This window comes from Peromyscus californicus, unplaced genomic scaffold (genome assembly GCF_007827085.1).
Source record: "Peromyscus californicus insignis strain IS unplaced genomic scaffold, ASM782708v3 Scaffold_5__1_contigs__length_169319896, whole genome shotgun sequence".
NCBI lineage: Eukaryota > Metazoa > Chordata > Mammalia > Rodentia > Cricetidae > Peromyscus > Peromyscus californicus.
Window position 1 is genome coordinate 120,562,234 of NW_026294573.1, and position 15,253 is coordinate 120,577,486.

Genomic DNA, 15,253 nt, shown 5'->3' on the forward strand with positions numbered 1-15,253 from the left:
TGTCTCAAAAAAACAAAACAAAACAAAAAACAAAAAAGAGAAGAAGAAATAATCTTGTAATAATCTTGTAAATATATTACATGTGACATTCATATGTCCATATTCATAAAGAGACTTAAATGTAAAAGAAAAACTTTCAGTATACACACACACAAAAGACAAATGGCTCACTGATTTAACCGCAAGCTAAATTCAGTCAATTAATGTTTTTCTCCATGATGTATATCTTTATTTTAAGAATCTTATTTATGATAATATACAAAGGATAAGCTTGAAGCCCTAACACCTGACAAATGAGTTTGTTCTAATGACAACAGAGTGCTTGATTATTAAATACTGCTAACTACTTAGTTTACTACAAGGGTATTGACACAAAAATGTCAGATAAATGTGAAATGTATAAATAAAAAGAGAAAAACAACAGTAGATTTATTAATGTGCTTATTTACCAAAAGAAGATATCAAGGACACATTTCATCACATGACTATCTTGATGCATTTCTATATAAAGAGTAAAAATAAACTTTTACCCAGAAGGAAATATGAACTTTTCAAAAACTTTAATAGTCTCCTAACTTTACTCTGATTGTAAAAGTATGTTACGATCTTATTTATTTTTTTATTTGTTCTTTGAGAATTTCATACACAGTACTGTAACGTATTCTTTTCCATCCTCCAACCCCTTCTAGATCTCCGTCCTTACCCTTTCAACTTCATGTCATTTCTCTTCCTTAAAAAGGAAGTTTTCAAAGCATAGTTGTGAACAAGCAAATCTGCCACTGGGAAATGTTTGCAAATCTTACTGAGTGACACTAATAAGCTCGTCTGTGGTTTTAATAATGGTGATCAGTTTTGTCAGGTTTTTTTTTTTAGAAACAAAACCAGAACAGGTATAGAGATCACTGAAGCAGTGGTTAACCTGACTTCAAGATGGGTGCTGAGAGTGAATTCTGATTTATGCTTTCTAGGCTGGAGTTTCTGGGAAACTTCCACTTAAGAGCAGTTTTCTGCCTAAATGAAACCTATTTCTCACAGTGGTTGTTAATACTGAAAGAAATTACAGTTGATTTCATGATTACGACAGTCTTAATATTTCTCTTAAATTATATTTATAATTTCATTTTTTTGTTCCTATCTTTACCTTCCCTTGTCTTTCTCTTTTCCGCAGGAAAAAAGTATGACCTCAACATCCAAAGGCATTCTCCGTCCATTTCTAATTGTCTGCATTATCCTGGCCTGCTTCATGGCGTGTCTGCTCATTTACATCAAACCCACCAACAGCTGGGTCTTCAGTCCAATGGAGTCTGCCAGTTCTGTGCTGAAAATGAAAAATTTCTTTTCCACCAAAACTGATTATTTTAATGAAACCACTATTCTGGTGTGGGTGTGGCCATTTGGGCAGACCTTTGACCTTACATCCTGCCAAGCGATGTTTAACATCCAAGGGTGCCATCTCACGACAGACCGCTCACTGTACAACAAATCCCACGCGGTCCTGATTCACCACAGAGACATCAGCTGGGATCTGACTAATTTACCTCAGCAGGCTAGGCCACCCTTTCAGAAATGGATTTGGATGAACCTAGAGTCTCCGACTCACACTCCCCAGAAGAGTGGCATCGAACACTTGTTCAACCTGACTCTAACTTACCGCCGTGATTCCGATATTCAAGTGCCTTACGGCTTCTTGACGGTGAGCACAAACCCCTTTGTGTTCGAAGTGCCAAGCAAGGAGAAGTTGGTGTGCTGGGTCGTGAGTAACTGGAACCCTGAGCATGCCAGGGTCAAGTATTATAACGAGCTCAGCAAGAGTATTGAAATCCACACCTATGGGCAAGCATTTGGAGAATACGTGAATGATAAAAACCTGATTCCCACCATATCTACTTGCAAATTTTATCTTTCTTTTGAAAACTCAATTCACAAAGATTACATCACAGAAAAGCTCTATAATGCATTTTTAGCCGGCTCAGTACCTGTTGTCCTGGGACCATCTAGGGAAAACTATGAGAATTATATTCCAGCTGATTCATTCATTCATGTGGAAGATTATAACTCGCCCAGTGAGCTGGCAAGGTATCTGAAGGAAGTTGACAAAAACAATAAGTTGTACCTTAGCTACTTTAACTGGAGGAAGGATTTCACTGTAAACCTCCCACGATTTTGGGAGTCACATGCATGCCTGGCTTGTGATCATGTAAAAAGGCATCAAGAGTATAAGTCTGTTGGTAATTTAGAGAAATGGTTTTGGAATTAAAGTTTCCATCATTTTCACATTTAATGAATTGTAATAATGTAACATCATTCAAGTTGTGAGGCTAAGAAGAGAAACAATTTGCTTTGTGTCACAGTTTATTTTTATCACCCTCTCTTGAACAACATGTATATTTTGATGGAAATTTTTAAGAGCTCAAAATTAGCAATCACTCCATTTGGTTTTAAATTATCCTGTATATATGTGATAATGAACACTGAAAATAATTTATTCTTCATTCTCATTTGTAAACATTCTTTTTCACATTTTATAGTTGCCTGTAAAGTAAATTTATGATTCAATTGTTTCTGCATCAATAAGATCTTTAAACTGTTTGGGAAATGGAAATGTATATCCTAAAATATGAAAGATTTTTACCAAGTATTATAATGTCTAGATTCTAGCTCACGAAATGTTAACAAAGAAGGATCAAAGTATCACTTCATTCTTAACCTCCTTGACTTAACTGATGTAGTTTTTACCTGTTTACCATATTTGTGAAGGCAGACTTACTCATGTAGTAAATAAGAAAGATATGAAGCAGAAATGTTATTAGACTTCACACTCATTTTCATTAAGTTGTTTTGCAAATGCAGACTCTCAACATCTTAAGTTAAAGTATCCAAGAATTTTGGGGCATACAATTTTTGTGATATTTTTAATGCCTAATAACAGCTAAGAGAAGCTTTGATTGTCCCCTTTCAAATCCTGAGCATAGTCATTGTTGTAAAAATAAACAATTTCCTCCTATAACAAGGAAAATAATATCTGCAAATACAAATAGACTATATAAATGGTAGCATTTACATAATTTTAATTATTCTCCATTTGAATATTTTCCCAAGCATCCATATTTAAAATTTTATTTTTCCATATTTGGTAATGAATAGATATAAAACTTGAAAGGTCTATCCTTATTTAAAAAAAACCTAAGCAAAATTATTACCAATGGGTCTAATATATCATAAAATATAATAAAGTACAAACTTTCAAAGGATAGACAGTACTGACACAGAGTATGATTTCAATATGTATTTGTTAAATAAATTAATTAACAGCATTGAAAAGTCATGGGTAATTTTTGCTTGTTTCAATAAAGGAACAGATCTAGCCTATGACTATTAATTGAAAATGATCTTTTTTATTCCATTTTAAAAATTATTCCTACATAGCATATGTTGCTATGATATTCAGGGCTTTGCAGAACCAATATAAACTTAGTATTGCACTGAATTTGGGGGGGTCATGCTATTCATGAACTTTCACCTGCCTGCAGAAATTCTCTTCTGTAAGTTTAGCTGAGGTAGATGGACATATGCAGATGCAGTGGATTAGAGGAAAAAAAAAAAACAGATACTGAGACTCTTACAGAAAATTATTCTCTAAAGGATTCCTAATGCTTGTGTTCTACTCTGGTCAAAATCTACAGAAAATGTAATGTTCTGATGACATCCAATTGGATCTTTTGTGGCTCATTTATAATTTTCCTATTACCTGTTACAATCAACAGAATTTACACTCACCCTCTACATAGATTACTGGGGAAGATAAATTTCAGTTCAGTAAGCAAGAACTGTGTGTCCTGTGAAAGAATGAACTTCCCTGGCAAGGGAAGTATTTAAGCAAAGAAAGACTCCAGAATTAAATAGAGACATTGATCATGCATTCATTTTTTTAGACATAATTACACAGGTAATGTTGTCAGCCCCAAACCAATACAGAAATGAAATAAAAACGAAAACATGTTTTCACTACCATAAAGGGACTGTGACACCAAGCTTCCTATAAGTTCTATCTTGTATGACTCTCAATGGAGATTGTATGAGTCATTGTTTATTTAATGAAAAAAAAAACACTACTAGTAACTTTACCCAGTTGTTTAGCTATTCAACATGTGTTGGAATTGCAAGTTCTTTCTACTCATTTGACCCAACATAGATTTTATTTCTTCTGTCCACACATTGTTTCATATATATATATATATAAAGAAAGGGTCTGTATACATGGATATTGTCCTAAAGACTCTATCATATATTTATTTGTTTAAAAGTCAATTTCATATGTGTACATCTATTCAGTATGTTTTTGATCCATAAAATGTAGGTACTTAAATATGCAAAGAGAAGCTTAGAAAGTGTTTTCTCTGAAATCTGGAAAGCATTCAATATTGTTTCCACCCACCATTGCTAAACTGAATGCTAAGAGCCTTGAAGGCAGTTGTCTCTTCTGTTGACAGTGAATCTGAGCTCATTCTTGAACTAAAACTACAACTAAATGCCAGTAATATAAGCCAAGCCAAGGCAACAAGTATTTCGCTAGTGCATCTGTACAATGAAAGCCTAATACCAAGTCATGGAAATGAGTGTATGAACTTCAAGTAAACAGTGAATGGGCCAGCTATTTAACCAGAAGAAATGACAGCAATATTCGTAAGTTAAACTCTTCTGATCTATGAGTTAATTAGATATAAAGACATTATTTACCCCTGACATATGTTGAAAGACGGGGATGTGAACATGGTGATAATAGAGATTAGAATTTAAGGGTCCTATGGTTATTAATCTCATGCTTGCCTTCACCTCATCTACACCTTATTGTTCAAATATGTCCCAATTTCTATAATGTAAATATAACATTGTCACATAGGATGATATGTTCTGGGACTTCAACTTTTAAATATATAGTAAAAAAAAACTTTAAATGTTGACACTCTTTCTGATTTAATGTTTCTGCAGTTGAACTTTAGCAGAAAGAATGAGCTTTTCTATGTGTAAGTGAGAAATAACCATTGAAAAGATATTCCAGTGACCACTTTTTTAATAAATCCTGTGATTTACAGTTTTTTAAGGATATCCCATGTGAAAGATAGATTGAGTCAACCAATCTGGCTTGCTGTTGGTTATAATAAAGACAGATAATATGCCTGATAATAAATGATGGCTCTAAAGACCATGAACAAGTTTTCATTCCAAGTGCAGAAAGTCATTACCACCAGTGTTCTGAATATTTATTCGTTAATTATTGCAGACCTTATTAGTAAGAATATGTAAATAATTATTTTAAGCCTTACTGATGAGAACATGTACTGAATTATCCATATCCATATTTAAAGAAGGAAAACATGACAGCCATATCTTGTAGGACAGCTATATGACTTGATATAAAGTAGAAACTATAAAAAAAATCTTAGTAGCAAAGTAGCAACAGTTTACAAGGTTCATATTTACTGTGAAAAGCATAGCCCTAGAATATGTGGAGCTTAGACCAAAAACCTTGAGGTATAAAATGATAGATTACTTAAGGAACTATTTGCTGAGCCTTTAAATTCTTTCTTCTAATGAAAGATTAAATAAGAGAGGAACAAAAGCAAAAAATAAATTACTGAGATTTTTTTTCACTTGTCTATTTTCAGACTAGATTCCATGGCTGTTACTCACCCAGCAAGTGTTTGATGTGAATTAATGTTTCATAAAGTTTAGTTCTCCATGTTTACTTTGTGTTTGATCATATCTGCCGCCTCTCCTGAACTCTAATCTCAAGGGAAGCGGGTGTTAAAAATTGTAATCAAGCTACTGAATACAATAAACTTTAGAAGCTAAAGGATAAGTAGTTTCTGATGAAGGAGGGGTTATTAACACATGCCTAATAAATGGTTACATCAATAAAATTAGTGGGCATGAAAAATACTTTTAATGTCAAAATACCAGCTTCTTCTGGCTAAATGAAGATAATTTTTATATTAACTTTACTGTTCCCTTTGCTCCCTGGATAGAGAGGGCAGACAGTATAAGTTCTTATCATGCTTTAAGAACCCAAAAGAGAGCCTGGAGAGATGGCTCAGAGGTTCAATTCCCAGCAACCTTCTGGGTGGCTCACAAACATCTATAATAGAATCTGATGACCTCTTCTGGCATGCAGGTATACATGCAGAGCACTCATACATAAAATACAAGTATATTAATTTTTTTAAAAGAACCCAAAAGAAACAGAATGTTAAGAAATATTAAACTACATTTGGAATTTGTTGGTATTCTACTCATCAGCTGTTTCTAGTAGAAAAGAAATTATTATGTAAAGAAGATACAAAATGAAGCACCATGATAAGCAAATATATATTATCAAACTGTGAGGAGAGAAAACAGTTATACTCTTCATCCTTTGCTAATTGCACTTGTTGCATTTTGAAGATACTGCAAACATCAGTCAGTCAGGTGATTTCTGATTGTGGCCATCTCTCCTCCAGAAATTTTATGGTACTTTGAAAATGGGTAAACTCTGCTACTATCCAAAGTGTGGTCCCTCTTTGTAATTCATATTCAATCCATCCATATTCATAAACAGTTAATAGAGTCTAAATGAGAGACACACTATTAAACTAAAAATATAAGTAATTCTAACCTAGGCTATCATTGCAACAAATTGTAGCATTGAAAAAGTAACTTAACCTCTATGGATGACTATGTCTGTAAAGATTCCTTCAGCACCACTGCTCTTTAATATAAGGCCTAAATTGATATGTGCATAAATTTGAATTTCAAATTTCCTTGACCATCTAGAAATATTTTTGAAAGTTAATACTCTAAATAGAATTTCTTCTTATTTCTCTACAAAAATATATAAATATTTAAAACGTGAAACTGGTTACTCTAATAATGGAAAGAACATAATCTTGCTTCTTTACTGAAGCTTACAATGTAGCAAGTGCTCAATTAACTAATCTTTCTCCTTTATATTCTTCTTCTTAGGTCTTTTGTAACACACTTTTTTGAGAACTTGATTTCCTGTAGAAAATCAATCATATACTGAACCCTGTTCTAAAACATTTCAGGTTTTTCTGTACTATTAAAATTCTTACTATAGTAATCAAAACTATTTATTGATGCAAAACTCAGGAAGTCAGTGGAAATATGTCAGGCAGTTCTTCAACAACAAGAATATATAGTTTGAGTGTATAAGATTGTGAGTGTGTATTTAGAAATTTTATTCTTTTAACCCATGACTAATGTTCATTCATTTAACATACTTGTATTTTAATGTATTTTAATTTAAAATGAAATTCCCTACCAATAATTTTTAAAGCATTACACTTTTCCCAAGCAATGTGATCTAGAGTTTGTAAGAGAATTTACTCATAACTAACAACTGATTCCTGTTCCATGCAAGTGGAACCACTCCAACTAAGAATCAAAAAGAAGGAAGAAGGAAGAAGCCATGCTATTAACACAAAATTATCCTGTGCCTGCCAGGGGTTCTCAGACTCACATCTGCCTTGGGGACTCCCTATATCAATGGTATAAGAATCATTTACATGATTTGAAATATCATTATGATATATGACATTGATGCCCTAGGTCCATAATTTTAATAACTCCCTTGACAATTCTGACATGTTGCTAGTGTTGATAGTCTCTGTCCTGCTTATTAAATAGAAATCATTCTATATTGAATCAATACAGGCATAAGATACTGCCATCTTTAGCTAACTTGGAATCTTAGATATATTGATAGGTATTATTGTATTTCATAACTCATGATGTTCCACATGGTTAATTATGTCTTGCACAGTTGTACTGTTCTTCAGCTAATCCTATGATTTAGGACAAACTATTTACCATTTCTAGCTGTTTACCTGGAGAAATTTTCTTTTACTCTTTCCCTTAGTTTTTAAATGCATTTTTTTTTAAATTTTTCAGCATAAAAACAAGGGTAGACAGTTATAAGGATCTCTTGCAGCCATCAAACCATTGAACATGCTTGACCCATTGCTTTTCTGGGTCTCAGAAGCCTGTGTGATAGCTAGGATATGGCAACAAGTTATAACACTGTAGATTGTCCACAATGATGAATTCAAAATTAAATGTGAGCTATGCAATCCACTAGCTGTTCATCTCTGTTAGTATCAGGTTCTCTGTATGTATGATAGGGGTAGCCTATTTTAAAAACAAATGAATGCCTCCCTAAAAAAAATAGACAATGATATATACATATATTTATGTGTATATGTGTGAGTGTTCCACCACTAAGATACACTCTCAGTTATAAAAGAAAATAAGAAAAATCTAGAACATATCCAAATTTCAGCTCTAACATCTGTTGGTGTTAAGCTGGAAGCTCACAAAAATTGCTGAAAATTTAAACAATCAAAGGGCGAATACTGAATAGAAGGGATATGCACACTCACAGTGTGGAAACATGCAGTAACAGCTACTGGAGTTAGAAAGTACTGGGCGGGCTTCTGGGTGGTGGATAGACAGCTTGCCTCACTAAGCACATATAGCATCTCCTAAAATAAGCAGGCCTTCTTTTCTTCACTGTTTTGAGAAATCAGTAAATTAATATTAATTTAGCACGTTAGCAGTCCATAGAGCTAAAGTCCAAGGACGGAATAGCAGATACATTCTCAGAGATCATTTTCTGGTGAGGAAATTTAGAAATATCCAACAACCTGACTGAATACTTCACATCAACTGCTGGCTTAGGCACAGAACCAGCTAAGGGTAATTTACAAGAGAACCCTGCCTCCCTTTACCTTTCCTAAAGATTACAGAAAATGAAAGAGTCAAAATGTTAAGATATAAACTCATTAAACAGAAATTAATTTGTTCAGTCGTGCAGAAATTAAATAATTTATCCAGGCTGTGATTAAGACTCTTCTAACTGCATGATAAATGGGGCTTTGACACGAACAATCTCAGCTGTGTGTGTGTATATATATATATAATTTTTGAGTTGAATGGCCCAAAAAGATAGATTTAAGGAATATTCTCACATGTAAAAAAGAGTGATATTTAAAATAATATATTAATTATTTTGATTTTGTTTCTTTAAAGATATTAGAAATGTTATATCTTATTAGAAAACCTCAAAAATTGATTGTTTACTGAATTCTCAGGCAACTGAATATTTTTGAATTAACTGAACATGTAATGGACATTAAATAAGAGGCTAGAGTTTTAATTGTGAAAAACAAACACAGTGAAAAAAAGTGTTGCAGGTGATTTCTATAGAATCTAAAATTGGAGAAGCATGTTAACTTTTTTACTCTTGCCTGAATGCCATTTTGATTAATGAGGGTGTAGCAGCTAGATAATCAGGCTTGGCAAAAATGGTTCACAAAGACTCAATTAACATCCAAGACCCAAGACTACTTATTCTGTAAGAAATACACACACGTTAAAATGTATCCCCTGTCTCAAACTGGCCTCATTAGCTCCCTTTAACCCATAGTTGAGACAACCCTAGAGATGACATCATTGTCAATGTAAGATCACCAAAGGAGTGCTCTTGTGGGTTAGGATATTATGTATCTCCATGGACTATGTTGAGACCAGAGTCCAGACTACTTAATTGTCTACAGAAAACTAGAAGCCATCAATTTCATAAGAAAACATGATTTATCACAGATTCTAATGCATTGTTTTAAAAAAATTAATCAAGGGACAATATTATGTTTTTCTTCCTTTTCTTTTGCTGTGTCTTAAAATCATGTGGATAATAGAGTGTGACAATATAAAAAATGTTTAATAGAGTTCCTAAAAATCAAAGGAGGTATAGGGGGAGGTAAAAGGCAACATACCCCCTTTCATAAATACACTGATCACACTTTTAAAATTCAATTATCTTTTCAGTAATAATGTGGTTTATTCCCTGTCTGTACCAGCATGGGATAAAGAAGTGCTTTTAAAACACAAGATAAAGAGATAACAAGTCTAAATTCAGACCCAGGTTTACATCATACAGAAAGAAGAAATCATCAAGAAGAAACAAGAAAATGTGAAGTAAATTCATGATCAAGTCCATTTTAGCTTTTAGCACCTATGGTGTAGTTTGCTAGCATTTCTGAGCCACAGATTTCTCATCTGTTATCCAAAGGTGATAGACTGTCATTAGAGTCACCTAAGAAACTCATAAGTATGGAAATTGATCAGAAATATGGGCTATCATATACTCTAGACTTTTCCTCCATGCTTTTTGCCGGGTGGCTATGTTCTATGACTGGTAAGGAGGTCAGACCCTTCCATATAAAGCTTGGAATAAAGTGCTGCTAAAAAAGAAAACTATAGTGAAGATCCACAAAGGAAGAACAGAGAATGTGCCTATCACCTTGACTCTGTTCAAGGTTGCCATATAGACCATAGCCAACACTTGAGTAGTTCATGTAATTTTCATAAGGGGACTTATACTCAAGGAATGGAGGGCAAAGCAATCACACTAAAACAAAATGTGCCAATTCTTCCAGTATGTAAATTTTAAGAATCAGTAATGCATAAACTACTTTGAAAGCAACTGTATGTTTTATTATTGTAATGTAATTTGCACTATGATATTGTCATGTTCAAGCAAACTTAAAATACTCTGATATCTAATGCCAAATGTACAGTTCATAGGTTCATGTTATTTCTTATAAGAATTACATTGCATTGTGCCAGTTGATTAATGCTATTAACTTGCCCTGGGTGTGTTATGATGCAGATCCAACAGGGTTGTTGTAAGCACACTAATTAGTCATCTAGGGTTTTATAGATAAAATCACACATTGATCAGAAATCACTTTTCTACTTATTTTTTTGTAGAGTATTTTTTCACACCTGAGAAAACATGATTATTTTATATCAAACATCAGTTTTTCTTTAAAATCTTATTTTAGTAGCCAATGCATGTTTGAAATAAGATGTTAAATATTATATGATAATATTAAGGTTGTGTTTGTAAGTGAAAATATGCATGCTGTAATGAATCATGCAGGTTTGAGGGTGCGTTTTTCCACTGCCATCTTCCACAAAAGCTTTGTCTTAATCTGTGCATGATTTACATCCTTTCAAGAGTCCTATTTCAGTATTTATAAAGTGATATGTGAGTCTTAGTGCTGATGAGCCCCTGAGACAAGGTGCAATACTGTTCTGCTTTAGTTTTTCTTCTAATTTTGCATTATAGTGTTGTAAATTTTCCCAGAAAACTTTCTCTTGGAGTTGTTGGCAATTAACTACAAAAAATAAAACAATTTCCTGGTAAATCTTACCACTGACTGCATAGCAACTTAATGTGTCAGAGCATGAAGATGTGAAAAAGTCATTTTTACAAGTTCCATTATATGAATACAATATTCTGGCAGCTTTTTGTACAATCAAGAAAAAGCTTATCATTGTTTGAAACACTGCCAAATCAGTACTACTGCCAAAAGGGAGAACCATTAAGTCAGACCTGCATTACACTAACTTGAGCAATAAGAGACTATCCAGACCACAGCCAACTGGTACAGCAGAGATGGGGGAATGGTAGACCAAAACTTTTGTTTCTTAGTAATTTGAAAAATGTAAGAGTATGAATTTTGGCAATAGAGACATGCCTTTACATGCTGATAATTCACAACGATCTTTGAAAATAAAACTGATCCCATTCTGTAAAGGATGTGTCCAGGCATTTTGTTTCTTTGGTCTGATTTATTTTTTGAAAAGCCTAATTTCAAGCAGGTACTATCTGAAGACCAACCTCTCCCTCTCCATATGAAAAGTCATTTTTCATAACACATAATGGGTAGAACATAGCTTTTCAATTCAAATCACCAGTATAAACATTTACAATGTTGGAAGGTGATTTCACTGTTATGTTATCAAAGCGATGGAAATCCTAGTTATCTGTTTATTTGTTTATTTATCTACAGAATATTGCTTCTTTGAGGTCTAATTTTATCAGCAACAATGAAGTTAATATAACGCTAAAAAAATTGACTCTAGTTACTATTTCAAGTCAAAATCCTGAAGCTGAATCCTGTTGTAGTCCAAAAGAAAAACATTGATTTACATAATGATCAGCCAGTCTGTCCAGGCTCAGAAAGGATGACTACAGCAGTTATGTTATCATAAGTGTGAGCAGTCCAGTCTGCCACAGAATGGATGACTGCATTGTATCATTCATTCATGATATTGCAAGTGTGGGAAAGAATAACTATGCCATTCATGACACTGTAGGGGTGTAACACTCAGCAAGCATCTGATCTGGTCTCCTAGTTTGATACTGCATGCATCCCTTCATTGAGTTTACCTGTAAGTAACAACACTTTGTGGCAGCTAAGCAAATATTTTAATAAGCCATGAAAGGCAAGATGTCATAGGAAATCTGTACTTTCTGCTATTTGGAGAAATTGTACTTTCCATAACTTAAACTGGAATTGCCATTTGAAATTTCCTTCCCTTAAAAATATGCCATTGCAATGTATGTTCCTGTTCATTGATGCCTTTTCAAGCTTATAACTATATGATGTGACTGCTACAATTTTGTGAAATTTTGTTTAGCAATTAATGGTTTTTATAACCTGCACAAAGATTCCAATGCAGAAGTAAATGTGTAAAGAATTTGAGCCTGTATGTAAGATGTCTCTTCCTTATGTGACATTTACTATATTCAATGTAAATACCTCACTGATTTCACACTGGAGTTATTAGATGTGTAAATAATGATGTTCTACTTGGGCCTAATGAATTCCTGTAACGTGAATATTTAAAATAAAAGGTTTCAATTTAAATGTACAATAGTTTTGGTTATTTAAAATGGTGACGTTCAATGAATTCCCTTGGAATCTATTCACTCACATGCAAATCTAGAATTGCTGATATTGAATTAAAATACATTTATCAGATTACACATTCATCATAGATATCAAACCAAACGTCAACAACCAGTGTACACATGGAGATTATTTAAGCATTGGTTTAATGGGTTCAATACTGCAACTAGACCCATTAATAATTGGACTTCACTGTATGGGGATCAAGACAACCTCATTCTGTCCTGATTCTAACCTTAAAGAATTTGTTTTCTGTTTTCTCTAGTCTCTGATTCTATACATCCCCACCTCAGTCTTCTAATTCAGGCCTGCAGAGTCAACAATGTGTGTATATGTATACACACACACACACACACACACACACACACACACACACACACACACACACACTGTGGATATCTCCTTTCAACCACCTGCTTCTTCTGATTGCCATCAGTCATCTAATAACATAAAGACAACTGTGGAAGAATTTCAACACATCAACACATCGCCCTTCTCCCATCCTTTATGTAATGGTATTGGTGTAAATTGCAAGCCTGATTCTTTTTCTTTTCATTGAATTGATCACTTTTTCTTCTGAATTGTTGCCATGGCTTCATTAAGTTGACATAATTTGAAAGAATATCTACCTGCACTGACCAACTCTTCAAAGTTTCAGAATCCATGTTTGACATTATCTCTAATAATGGAAATAAATAATTAATAAAATATGACAGAGGAAAAGTTCTACTAGAGTGAACCAGTGATCCCAATTGCTCTACCCCTTCCCCAAAACTCAGACACTTATTAGGATCCTTCATGGATTTGTCCATTTTTAGATAAACTCCTCACTTCATAGCAGGTTATTTTGTTCTTTTATATTTGACTACCTCACAAATTTTATAGACTCTTCTTTGCTTCTAACTCACCCTCCATTGACAACTCCCACATCACTCACTTCCCAGGCAGTCCTGCCATTGGCATGTTCCATGTGATCCACTTCCCAGGAAATTTCTATCCCTGGTAAAGTCCTAGCATCCTTAATATTACATTCTAAGAAATATATGCTATGACTCAAAATATATTCCAGATATTTCAAAATATTCTAAAGCAAAAGGAAGCAGAAAAGGTGGTTATTATTTTTGTAGAAGTGAGAATTTAGTTAGCAAATTAGATAAGCCCTTCAATGGGGATATGAGCAAAGTCTCAGGGACAGAATAAAGTAAACAAGCTTTGTAATTTTAATGACACATTCATGAAAATAGGCATAGGGGTATTTGTAATATATGAGAATATGAAGAGCTTGACATACAAAGTAATAAATGTATAGTAGGTTAGATGATTGGAGCTGGTTTACCTTGATTTGATTTATACGGCAGCATCAAAAGTTCTTCAAAATTTATCAGCAGATGTGCAGTAAGTGGAAACCACAAAATACATAATTATGATAATGTAAATTGTTTAAAAATAACCAGTATTAAGTGACATATCAATTCTTGTGTCTAAATGCAAGGTATGTTAAGATACAGTATATGTATTTAGCTAAAAGAGAAGAATGATATGGAAGGCCAAAATATCTGAGTCCTGGAGATAGACTGCTCATGTTCCATTCTCAGATCTCCCTCTTCTAACTGTAAAACTCATGAGCACCATTTCACTATTTCTTCATCTTAAAAACTAGAAGCTCCCATTAGTTTGGGTTGGTTATCTCTGTACATTTCCCCATCATGATCTTGATTCCCCTTGTTCATAGAATTCCTCTTCTCTCTCTTCAACTGGATTCCTGGAGCTCAGCATGGTGCTTGGCTATGGATCTCTGCATTTGCTTCCATCAGTTACTGGATGAAGGCTCTGTAATGACAATCAGGGTATTCACCAGTCTGATTACTGGGGTAGGCCAGTTCAGGCACCCTCTCCACTATTGCTATTAGTCTAAGCTGGGGTCATCCTTGTGGATTTCTGGGAACTTCCCTAGCACCTGGTTTCTCCTTATCCCCACAATGTCTTCATGAACTTTAGACCAACAGCTGTGGAGCCAAATGGGACTGGACTAGGCCCTCTGCATAGGTGAGACAGTTGTGTAGCTTGACCTGCTTAAGGAGACCCCTGGCAGTGAGATCAGGATTTATCCTTGGTGCATGAACAGGATTTTGGAGCCCAGTGCCTAAAGTGGGACACCTTACACAGCCTTGGTGTAGGGGAAGGGGCTTGGATCTGCTTCAACTGAATGTACCAGGCTCTGCTGACTCCCCATGGGAGGCCTTGCCTTGAAGGAGGTAGGAATAGGGGGCTGGGTTGGGATTGGGAAGGCTGGGGGGTGGGAGGAAGGAAGAGAGGGGGATTTGTCATTAGTATGTAAAATGAATAGAAAATCTTTTAATAATAAAAACGAAGAAGAAAAACAAAACTAGGATCATAGCTCAATCTTAAAGTACTTGGCTAGCATATATGAGGAT

General features: G+C 34.2%; 1 protein-coding gene across 6 annotated transcripts in view; it reads left to right on the forward strand.

Moving 5' to 3' along the window:
• Fut9 (fucosyltransferase 9) overlaps positions 1 to 12,776 on the forward strand; it is a 193,771-nt gene extending 180,995 nt beyond the window's left edge. For all 6 annotated transcript variants that reach the window (XM_052715167.1, XM_052715168.1, XM_052715166.1 and 3 more), the window contains one exon: positions 1,169 to 12,776. In XM_052715167.1, the coding sequence (XP_052571127.1) occupies positions 1,178 to 2,257 (1,080 nt within the window). In that variant the 5' untranslated portion in view covers positions 1,169 to 1,177 and the 3' untranslated portion in view covers positions 2,258 to 12,776. The remainder of the gene's footprint in view (positions 1 to 1,168) is intronic.
• Positions 12,777 to 15,253: the final 2,477 nt, after the last annotated feature.